This window comes from Chlorocebus sabaeus, chromosome X, assembly GCF_047675955.1.
Source record: "Chlorocebus sabaeus isolate Y175 chromosome X, mChlSab1.0.hap1, whole genome shotgun sequence".
NCBI lineage: Eukaryota > Metazoa > Chordata > Mammalia > Primates > Cercopithecidae > Chlorocebus > Chlorocebus sabaeus.
The window spans coordinates 104,775,184-104,787,066 of record NC_132933.1 but is presented as its reverse complement, the minus strand read 5'-3'; the positions used below and the strand labels follow the sequence as shown (position 1 = coordinate 104,787,066).

The window sequence follows — 11,883 nt, the reverse complement described above, 5'->3', positions numbered from 1 at the left end:
GATGTCACTGTGCATACTAAATATGTTCCAGTCTCAATTATTTTAGTTACCTAATGTGGTCCCAGCTGACCTGAGAATCACTTGGTTTGGCAATCTCATGAAAATAATGCCTATGTGCCTCTGGAATTGATTGAATAACTGTTGTTCTATCTGCTTGGTTATTCAATTGATTCACTAAAAAATAAACTCTACATTGAGCATATCTATATTAAATATTATAAAATCCTGTACCTAGACTGTGACTTTACTATGACAGTAGAACAAAATAGCTTTTAAAATGTTTTATTTTTGAAAAGGTAGTACATCCACATAGTACATAGTACATCCACATTTTCAAAAGCTATGAAAGGATACAGTTGTCTCCCTCTCATTTCCATCCCCACAGCCACCACTGCTCCTTCCCCTTCCAACGTAATCAGGGTTACCAGGTTCTCGTGTCTCTTTCCAGAGATAACTTATGAATTCACAATTATGTACTTACCATTTTTCTCCTTTTTATATACAAATGGCAGCATATTATACTCACTGTCCTTAACCTTGTTTTTCCTACCTAATAACATAAACTGAAGGTTATCCCACATCACTACATAAATGGTATCCTAGTTCTCCTTATTTATTCATTGTTGTCTACCCAGGAGTAGGCTGTATGAATATACCACAATTTAGGGAACCAGAACCCTGATACGGTATCATTTAGACAGCTTCCAATCTTTTGTTTTCACAAACAGTGCATTAATGAATACTTCTGTATATTCATCATTTTGTACATGTGTGAGTATGTACATTCCTAGAAGTGGAATTGCTGGCCCCAAAACCAAATGCATTTGTAGTTTTGATTACTTTTGAATCATTCCTCTTTGAATGAGAAGAGTTTTTCCTGGACTTGCTATTTGCTGGAGGTTCATGTGGGAAAAGAAACCAGGGCCACATTCTAAGCAGATCAGTTTTTTTTTGACAACTGAGATTTTTTTCCTCCCACATGTTAGTTCTTTCTGACTTTACTTCTCCCAAGTCAGTAAACAGGGGCAGTTGTGGGGCTCTTCACAAGGAAAAGTCCCTTCTCTTTCCCCAGCACTCCCATAACTGTTTCTCCCATCAGTAGACTACTTTCTACAAATATGGCTTGTCTGAGTGACTCCTTCTCGAGGCCCCAGCCTGTTTCTCCTCGGACCCCAAATGGTCTAGGAAACATCCTACCTCCTACCTGCCCACGCACTGTTACCACTGTTATATTTATGGTTCCACGCCTCGGTGTATATCCCGAACCTCAGCTAAGAGTCCTTACCAGTGCTGTCTCGCATCTGCAGCCTTGAGCACGCTCGCTCTGAAATCTCCTGCACCAGTGCTTCATTTTCTCTGCCTGTGGCAGCCCTCTTATCAGGGTTGCAGCTGTCTTCTAATTTTGTCAGATACAGAGATTACACTTCCGCTTTTTCTCCCGTAGCTTTTGGGTTATGACCGAGATGAAAAGAAGAAAGGCTGAGTTTACTCCCATATTTAAACCAGAAGTCAGAATATACTTTTCAAATGTGAATTAAATTGACACAAGTTTCCTTCAGTGTCCATAATATATACTGTTGATTAGCTCTCTAATGTGCCATGAACTTTGACTTCCGAGTGTGGCCTCTTCCATGGGCTTTCTTTCCTGTATGGGTTCGTTGATGTACAATAAGGTTTGATTTTTGGGTAAAGGCTTTCCCACATTCCGTACATTTATAGGGTTTCTCTCCAGTATGAGTTCTTTGATGTACAGTGAATGTTGACTTTTCTCGGAAGGCTTTGCCACACTCAGCGCATGCATAGGGTTTCTCTCCTGTGTGCGTTCTCTGATGTATTATGAGCTGTGACTTCTGGCTAAAAGCTTTCCAACACACAGGACATTCATAGGGTTTCTCTCCTGTATGGATTCTCTGATGTATAATGAGCTTTGACTTTTCTCTGAAGGCTTTGCCACATTCATTACATTTATAGGGTTTTTCTTCTGTATGAGTTCTTTGATGTATAATGAGATATGATTTCTGTGAAAATGCTTTTTCACATTCATTGCACTCATAAGGTTTCTCTCCTGTATGACCTCTCTGATGTAGCATGAGGTAGGACTTCTGAGAGAAGGCTTTCTCACATTCATTACATTCAAAGGGTTTCTCTCCTGAATGAGTTCTCTGATGTACACCAAGGTTTGACTTTTGCGTGAAGGTTTTCCCACACACATCACATTCATAGGGTTTCTCTCCTGTATGAGTTCTTTGATGCACAATGAGGGTTGACTTCTCATTGAAAGACTTCCCACATTCAGTACATTTATGAGGTTTCTCTCCCGTATGAGTTCTCTGGTGTATAATGAGAGTTGACTTATCACTGAAAGTTTTCTTACACTCATTACATTCATGGGGTTTCTTTCCTGTATGGGTACTATGATGTATAATTAGATCAAGCTTCTGTATGAAAGATTCTCCACATTTAGTGCATTCATAGGTTTTCTCTCCAGTGTGGGTTTTCTGATGGACAATGAGATTGGACTTCTGAGTGAAGGCTTTTCCACATTCATTACATTCATAAGGTTTCTCTCCTGTGTGAGTCCTGTAATGTATGATGACAGTTGACTTTTCTCTGAAGGCTTTTCCACATTCAGGACACTCAAAGGGTCTCTCTCCTGTATGAGTTCGCAAGTGTATAATGAGCTGAGATTTTTGGCTAAAGGCTTTTCCACATTCGGTACATCCAAAAGGTTTCTCTCCTGTATGAGTTCTCCAATGTACAATGAGGTGTGACTTCTTGCTGAAGGTTTTCCTACATGCAGTACATTCAAAGGGTTTCTCTCCATTTTTAATTCTCTGATGTAGACTAAGGCCTTTCTTTCGCCTAAGACCTTTCCCACACTCTTTATAGCCATAGGGCTTCACTCCAGGATTTGTTTTCTCATACTCAGTATGGAAGAATAATTTCACACATCCATTATCATATTTATTTTCTGCAGAACGTCTACTAAATAAGTCTAAATTATCTACCATATTATTTCCAAATGATTCGTGTTTATCGGGTCTTTGTATTGAAGCAACAAGGTTTGTACTCAAATGAAGTATGTTTCCAAACTCATGACAGTCACGATCACTCTTGGTAGTAATTGTTTTCTTGTCAGAAAATCCAACTTGCATCAGCAGACATTTATCTTGGTCATCCTGATGTTGCCTCTCAATCTGTTCATCAACTTGACAGACTTCTAGAAAGAAGTACAATAAACCACCTTTATGCTTTGACATTATGGAATGGACCTTCTTTAGAATTATTCTGCCATGAGAAAGCTGATACTATCATCTCATTTTATCAGAGTTCCTGGAGAGAGAGTTTTTACTAAACTCCCACCTGCTGGTCTTTTTGTTACCAAGAACAATCTTACCCTGACACCTCAGTCTTTCTTACCTGTATTTATACATCACACCTGACTTCCATTAACTCTGGGAAACTTATACCCTTAATCTTCAGTTATCATATAAACTTTTTTTTTTTTTTAAAGACAGGATCTCAGGTCTGTTGCCAGGCTGGAGTTTAGGGGCAAAATCACAGCTCACTGCAGCCTTGACCACCTGAGCTCAAGCAGTCCTCCCACCTCAGCCTCCTGAGTAGCTGGGACTGCAAGCACGAGCCACCACATCTGGCTAACTTTTGTATTTTTTGTAGAGACAAGGTCTCACTATGTTGCCCAGGCTGGTCTCAAACTCCTGGTCTCAAGCAATCCTCCCGCCTCAGCCTCCCAAAGTGCTGGGATTACAGGCACGAGCCACCACACCTGGCCAGTATTATATGAAGTCTTAACTGTACCTGACTTACAGAATTTCTGTCTAGGTGGAAATGCAACAGCATGATTCTCAGACTCATGTCTTACAATAGTAACACCAAATCCACATTCTCAATGAATGAAAGAAAAATATAGAATGATTAGCTTGACAAAAACAAAAAGGTAAAAATATTTGCACAATCTGGGTTCACCTGTGTATCCATCAAAGCTTCCATTCACAGTTCTTCAACACCACCTTCTCTGCTCCTATCTATACTATTTCCACTAAAACCTCTGCCTATTCTGTACTCCAAACCCTTCTTTATGTTCCATCACCCACATAGCCCTGTGTTCTGTATTTTGCTATATTCAGAATCTAGATAACTTTCAAGAGGCAGGTCAGTCTTTTCTAAAAAGCTTACTCTGATCTTCCTATATAACTTAAATTTTTATTAACTTCTAAAGTAGTCAGTCATCTGTATCACTCATTTAAACAGTTAAAATTGCAAAGCCTTGCCCTTAATTTCATTTCATCAATTGCAAGCAGCACATTATTTCACATTTTAACATCTCTGAATTCAGATGCACCTTACAATCAACGTCATAGGTTAATTGGTGGCAATTTTTCTTTCTTAGTGGTATGTCTTTAAATCTATGGCAAGTACTTTTTGTACATATGGTGAGTTTTTAATCTTTTTTTACCGTTTACTTTTCTTCTTACTTTTCCCCAAATTTTTATATGAAAATTTTCAAGCATAGAAAAAGTTGAAAGAGTACAATAACTACTCATATTACCACTTAGATTCAATAGTGTTAACGTTTTGCTACAGTGATACTGAATTTTAACATGGATTGTGCAGCTGTGATTTTTCTTCCTGTGACTTCCTTTCTTTGGCTAGCTAAGCATTAGTTCTTAGCCAGAGATGAACACAAAATCATATGAAGAACTTTTTACAAAATGCTCTCCATGGGACCCAAGCTCCACCAAAGATCTGCTGAATCTGAACCTTCTTAGGTGGTAAGAAGCAGTATGGCCCATGTGGTTAGGGTCCTGGGCTCTCTAGCCCAGGAGAAAATCCTGGCTCAACCTTTCACTTGGTCTGTGACCTCAGGCAAGTGATCTAAACTATTTGTATCTTACTTCCCCACCCATAAAGGAATTATAACAGTGCCCACCCAAATGGATGTTGAGAGAATTAAATTACTTACAACAGGGCTTGCAGGGTACACAGGAAGTGCTTTAAATTGTTTACCACCACTGTTACTATTACAACTACTACTATTATGATTTTTAAGAATCACTACATTACTGTAAAGAGTATCTTTATATATTTAACATGTTATAGAATATTAAGTGAAAAATGGTGAATAAAACTGTGCATACACTGTTACCTGAGGCAGGAAACAAAGGGAAAAACTGGGTGATGCTGGAGGTTATTTTGAGCCATAGGAGAGGGAAGCTGAAGGGTTTTTAAAGTGTGGTGTGTGGTGTATGTGTGTGTGTGTGTTTGTGTGTTATGATATAGTATTAGTTTCATCATTTTGCTTCTTTTACAGCAAGGAATGAGATGAGATCATTTGCTAAAAGAGGGAAAAACAACTTGGAGTGGAGGTTTGAAGGAAGCAAGAAAGGTGTTAGAAGACATGGAATCAAACCTAAGTGTCCATCAAGGAATATCAACGGATAAAGAAAATGTCATCTGTTTACACAATGGAATACTGTTCAGCCATAAGAAGGAATTAAATATTGTTATTTGCAGCTACATGGATAAGCCTGGAGGACATTATGTTAAGTGAAATAAGCGAGGCACAGAAAGACAAACACTGCATGATCTCACTCATATATGGGAGCTAAAGGAGTTGATCTTATAGAAGTAGAGAGCAGAATAGTGACCAGACACTGGGAGGTGAAGAGGGGAAGAGAGGATAGGGAAAGGTTGGTAAATGGGTGCAAAGATATAGTTAGATAGGAGGAATAAGTTTCAATGTTACATTGCACAGCAGGGTGTCTATAGTTAACAATAATATAGTGTATCTTTCAAAATAGCTAAAAGAAAAGATTTTGAATGTTCTCACCACAAAGAAACAAATGTTTGATGTCATGAATATACTAACTACCCAAATTTGATCATGACACACTGTATATATGTATCAAAACATCACACCATACTCCATAAATATGTACAATTATGTGTCAACTAAAAGTAAAACTTTTAAAAATGTTTAAAACACTGTGCATAGTAGGAAATGAATAAATATATATTCCTACAGGTTTATGTTGTAAAAAATGATGGAAGAATAAACCTTTAAATTTTAATAAAGATTACCTATGAGGAAGGAAGGAAGGGAATAGAATGGAAAGGGAAAGAAGCTGGACTTTTCTGAATATACCTTGTTTTCTGTATTGATTTTGGAACCAAGTAAATCTTTTGTAACTATTTTATATAATCATAAAGCAAAACTGAACATAAAAGATTCCTTAATAATAGTAAATATTCTTTCTGCTGCATTTGCTAATGACCATGCTGAAAAGTCTTGATTCTCAATGGCACCGAAATGATTACCTCAATTCATTCAACTCGCTATACACAAGCAACAGTCTCAAGAAGAATACTAACAATACTACTGTCAGATGTAAGATTAATAAATTAAAAACATTTAAGCCCAAAATTTGATTTGGAAATATTAATTTGAACACATGAGATATTTTTTCTGTAAAACATTTATACATAATAGTTCCTAGCTCTGTCAATGAAAAGGCCTCGAAACAATTCTCTAACCTCTAAATCATGGGCTTAAAACATTATTTTCCACTAAAAAGAGCCAGGGTCCCTTGGAGAAATCACCAATTCTAGGTCAGAGGCAGGAAATATACAAATGGAGCCTGGGACATGTTGTAACACCAGAAAGCAAGGAAGCTATCAAAGACTCAGGAGCCAACTTGAAGGAGATTCCACCGGCCAAAGATGGGACAGTGTAATGTGTAATACGGAAAATAAGACAATGGATTAAAACATAGAAATGTATACACCCATAAGTCCATAAATGATTCACAAAAAAGATATAACTTATTGGTCACCTTTGGATGATGCTACAAAATCAATTCATTATTTTGAAAACTAGTAAATAAATGGAAAAGCTCAATCACTGAGCCTGTCTTTTCTGTATGATATGTAACTCATGGTAGCCAAATAATAGATGAGAAGCAATTTCTCTTTATAGAATTATTCCAGTGGGGCCAGGTGCAGTGGCTCACGCCTGTAATCCCAGCACTTTGGGAGGCCAAGGCAGGCGGATCACAACATCAGGAGATCGAGACCATCCTGGCTAACACAGTGAAACCCCATCTCTACTAAAAATACAAAAATTTAGCTTGGCGTGGTGACACACACCTGTAGTCCCAGCTACTCGGGAGGCTGATGCAGGAGAATTGCTTGAACCTGGGAGGCGGAGGCTGCAGTGAGCCAAGATTGCACCACTACACTGCAGCCTGGGTGACAGAGCAAGACTCCGTCTCTAAAAAAAAAAAAAAAAGTTAAACATACAGTTCCTTTTATACCACCATATGGTATAATTCCAATCCTATGTATCTACCCAAAAGAAAGAAAAACATGTATCACCACAAAAATGTGTACATCAACGTACACAGCACCATCATCCATAATAACCAAAAAGTAGAAACAAGCAAAATGTCCATCAACTGATGAATGGACAAACAAAATGTGTTCTATCCTAACAATGGAATTTTATTCCTCCATAAAAAGGAATGAAGTACTGATACATGGTACAATGTGGATGAACCTTGAAAACACGCCAAGTGAAAGAAACCAGACATAAAAGGCCACATTTTGTCTGACTCCATTTAAATAAAATGTCCAGAATAGGCAAAACCATAGAGACAAAATAGATCAGTGGTTGCCAGGGAGTGAGGGGAAGAGGGAAGAGAGAGTGACTGCTAGGGAGTAGGGGCTTCTTTTCAGTGTGATGAACATGTTCTAGAATTAGGTAGTGGTGATGGTTGCACAACTCTGTGAATACACTAAAAACTACTGAATTGTATACTTTAAAAGGGTGAATTTTATGGTATGTGAATTTTATCTCAATAAAGCTACTTTTAAAAAATAGATAACCAAGATGTTTTAGCAGAGCAAATCTGACAAATATCTAAACTGAACGAGAAGACTGGACTCAGGTTGTTCAATCTGAAATTAGCACATTAGAGTCCAGGCCTGTGACTAATGTGGGCCTGGCTTCAGATAAGTCAGTGACAGGTGACAGTCATGGAAGTGGCAGGGCCAGGAGGTTGTGGCATTTAAAAGACACTTCCATATGGGACAAAAGGAACTGTGCAGAAACTTGCAGGTAAGCACCAACTTAGGGAGAGTGGCCTGATGTATGGGGACAGCGGGAGTGTCAGTTTTGTGTCTGAGGTGTTCATGTTCCTGTCCTCCAACAGTGCCAAGGGCCAGAATCTTTTCCTAAGATATTCCTGAAAGCCCTGTCAGAGGGCCTCACCTCTGACTAACAGGGTGGAACTTCATGTCCCCAGAGCCTGGGTCAAAATTCCACTTACCTGGAAAGTTCCAAAATGGGATTTTTCCTTCTGCCGGGCATTCTTCTACCTCCAACTTGAGGATGAGGTTTGGTTTGGTAACCTGCTGCCCTGTTGATGAGAAATGACAGTGATACCTCCTTGGCTTTAAGAGCCTCTGAGACAGAAGAAGTTACATATTAGGGGCAGCACAAGGAATCTATTGCTTGACATAATGGTAAAGTCAAACCATTTAACCTGCATTTTGAGCTTACAAACACTTTTTCAGGAGAGAAAAGGGGGAAAACTGAGAAAGGAAATGCCTTCCATTGGATGCAATAATCATAAATAGCAAAATTACCTAAGGAAGCCATTCTTACCCACAAAGACCAAGTTGCTGTAGGTCTCCAGCATCACGTCTCTGTACAGGGTCCTCTGTGGCAGGTTCAGGTACTGCCACTCCTCCTGGGTGAAATCCACAGCCACATCTTCAAATGTCACTAGCCCCTGTAATGGTACATTCCTTTTATTTTAAAATGCTGACCACTAGGTGATGAGGATAAAATGCAGGGGAACTTCTGATTGGGTTCCTGGTTCATCATGACGACCCAATACTGGATGTCTATTTCATATCAAGTTAGTGATCTACTTTGTGGGAGAATCACAAATCATGGTTAAAAAAAAAAAAAAAAAGTAAGTAAGAGAATATTTGAGACAATGCCATATCAGCACAAGGATAGACAAACAGTCCAGTGGAACTAAAAAGGGAATCCAAACATGTATAGACACCTGATTTATGACAAAGTTGGCACAGTAAAGCAGTAGGGAGAAGATGACCTTTTCAATAGATGTGAATGGGTTATTAGATATCTATATGGAGAAAACGAAATTTAACCCCTCTAGCCATACATAAAAATCAGCTACAGGTAAATTGTAAATCTAATGTGAGAGGAAAGTGTCTATAAAATAATATGGGAAAATGTTTTCATAAGCTTTGGAGTAGGGAAATAATTCTATAACAAAACATGAAAAGCACCCCTCATAAAGGAAAAGACAAGTGTTACAGATCAAAAGTACTACAATGAAAAGGCAAGCCACAGATAGGGAAATTACTGGCAATCTTCATGAGGGAGAAAGGTATCGTATCTAGAATATATAAAATAGCCCCTTCAAATCAATAAGAAAATCACACACAAAAGAATGGATGAGAAGTGAATAGGTACTTCAAATCACACACAAAAGAATGGATAAGAGAAGTGAACAGGTACTTCACTAAAAAGCAAAACCAAATGATCTATGAACATAAGATAATGTACTCAACCCCATTAGCAATCAGGTAAGTGAAAAATTAAGCCACATTGAGACAGCACTATACACCCACAAGAAAGGTTATAATTAAACAGACTAAAATCACATAATATTGTGTTGAAATGAGAACTCTTACACACTATTAGCAGGAATATAAACTGGTATAATCGCGTTGGTAACAGTTTGGCATTATTTACAAAGGTTAATGGTTTGCATACACCATGACCCAGCAATTCTACTCCTAGGTACACATCTTAGAGAAAATCAGGCACATGTGCTCTAGAAAATAAATATAGGGATGTTCATAGCAGCACTATTTCTAATACTAGATCACAGATAAAGTCCAAATGTCCATCAACAGTAGAATGGGTAAATTGTGGCACAATCATTCAATGGAATGCTGTGTAGTAATGAAAATGAATGAACTGCATGCTGTGAAGCAGGTTCACTGTGCACTCAAAAAAGAAGAAATTCTTTTTAACCTTGGGTTGGACAAGTATTTCTTAGATGTGACACCAAAATTCAAAAGACACTTGTTAAGAGATTAAAAAGACACAGAATGGAAGAAAATATCTGCAAATCAAATATCTGGCAAATAACTTGTATTGACAATATATATTGAAAAAAACTTTCAAAATTAAAACAACTGGGCAAAAGAGATACTTCACCATGGAAGATAAACAGATGGCAAATAAGCACATAAAAAGATGCTCAACATCATTAGGCATGAGGGAACTGTAAATTAAAACCACAATGAGATACTATTACACACCTATTAGAATGGGGAAAAAACTGACAATACTAAGTGTTGGTGAGGATGTAGAGCAACTGCACCTCTCCTATCATAGGCAGGAATGCAAAATGGCACACGGCTACTATGGAAAATGATTTTCCAGTTGTTTATGAAGTTAAGCATATATTACCATACAACCCTGTAATCCCACTCCCATGTTTATTTACCTCAGTGAAATGCAAACTTAGGTAAACCCAAAACCCTGTACATGAACATTTATATAGTAGCTACATTATTAATTATCAAAACCTAGAAACATATCAAAGGCTTTCCAACCAGTGAATGGATAAACAACCTGGAATCCTCCATACAATATAATACCACATGGCAATAAAAATGAGAGAACTAATGATTTATGCAACAACATGGATGAACCTCAAATGTATTATGCTAAGTGAAAGAAGCCAGACTCAAAAGGCTGCATACTGCATGATTACATTTATATATTACATTTATGGGAAATAAAAACTACAAAGACTGAAAATACATCTATATTTTCCTTGTCAACAATACTACTTCCCTGGTCAGCAATACTGTGCATACTGTCACATCTCAATGTGTTGGGAGGGTGACATGAAGGTGAACAACAGAAGCTTCATGGCTGGGACCCTCTGAGACCTCACCCTATGCATCTCTCCCTTTGTTCTACTTGTATCCTTTTGCTATAATAAAACTGTAATCATAAGTATTTACTTTCCTGAGTTCTATGAGTCATTCTACCAAATTATTAAACCTGAGTGTATACTGAGAACCCTTAAGTTGAATCAAGGTGTGGAAGTGGAAGTGGCACCATTCACCATCACCCCTAGTGACCCACTAGCAAAAGTTTTGCTTCCTGTTCCTGCAACATTATGTTCTGCCGGCCTAGAGATCTTAGTCCCAGAGGGAGGAATGCTGCCACCAGGAGACACAACAATGATTCCATTAAACTGGAAGTTAAGATTGCCACCTGGCCACTTTGGGCTCCTCCTACCTGTAAGTCAACAGGCTACAAAGGGTGTTGGTTGGGGTGACTGACCCACACCATCAAGATGAAATCAGTCTAATACTCCACAATGGAGGTAAAGAAGAGTATGTGTGGAATACAGGAGATCCCTTAGGGCATCTCTTAGTATTACCATGCCCTGTGATTAAGGTCAATGGGAAACTACACCAACCCATTCCAGGCAGGACTACAAATGGCCCAGACTCTTCAGGAAAGAAGGTTTGGGTCATTCTACTGGGTAAAACACCACAACCCACTGAGGTGTTTGCTGAAGGCAAGGGGAATACAGAATGGATAGAAGAAGGCAGTTATCAATATCAGCTATGACCATATGAGCAGCTGCAGAAAGGAGGACTGTAATTGTCACGAGGATTTCCTCCTTATTTTGTTAAAAATATGTCTGTGTATGTTTACACCTGTATTAAGAAAATATCTTCATTTTATTTCCTTTTTTCTTTATCATGTGACATAAGATTTATTGACTTCATATC

At 38.2% G+C, this 11,883-nt stretch overlaps 1 protein-coding gene across 2 annotated transcripts in view; it reads right to left on the bottom strand.

The window, feature by feature from the left end:
- Positions 1-266: 266 nt before the first annotated feature.
- Positions 267-11,883, bottom strand: part of ZNF182 (zinc finger protein 182) — a 31,045-nt gene continuing 19,428 nt past the window's right edge. For both annotated transcript variants that reach the window (XM_007991555.3, XM_037992947.2), the window contains 3 exons: positions 8,687-8,813; positions 8,349-8,438; positions 267-3,220 (listed from right to left, as the gene is read on the bottom strand). In XM_007991555.3, coding sequence (XP_007989746.3) covers positions 1,590-3,220; positions 8,349-8,438; positions 8,687-8,813 — 1,848 coding nt within the window. In that variant the 3' untranslated portion in view covers positions 267-1,589. The remainder of the gene's footprint in view (positions 3,221-8,348; positions 8,439-8,686; positions 8,814-11,883) is intronic.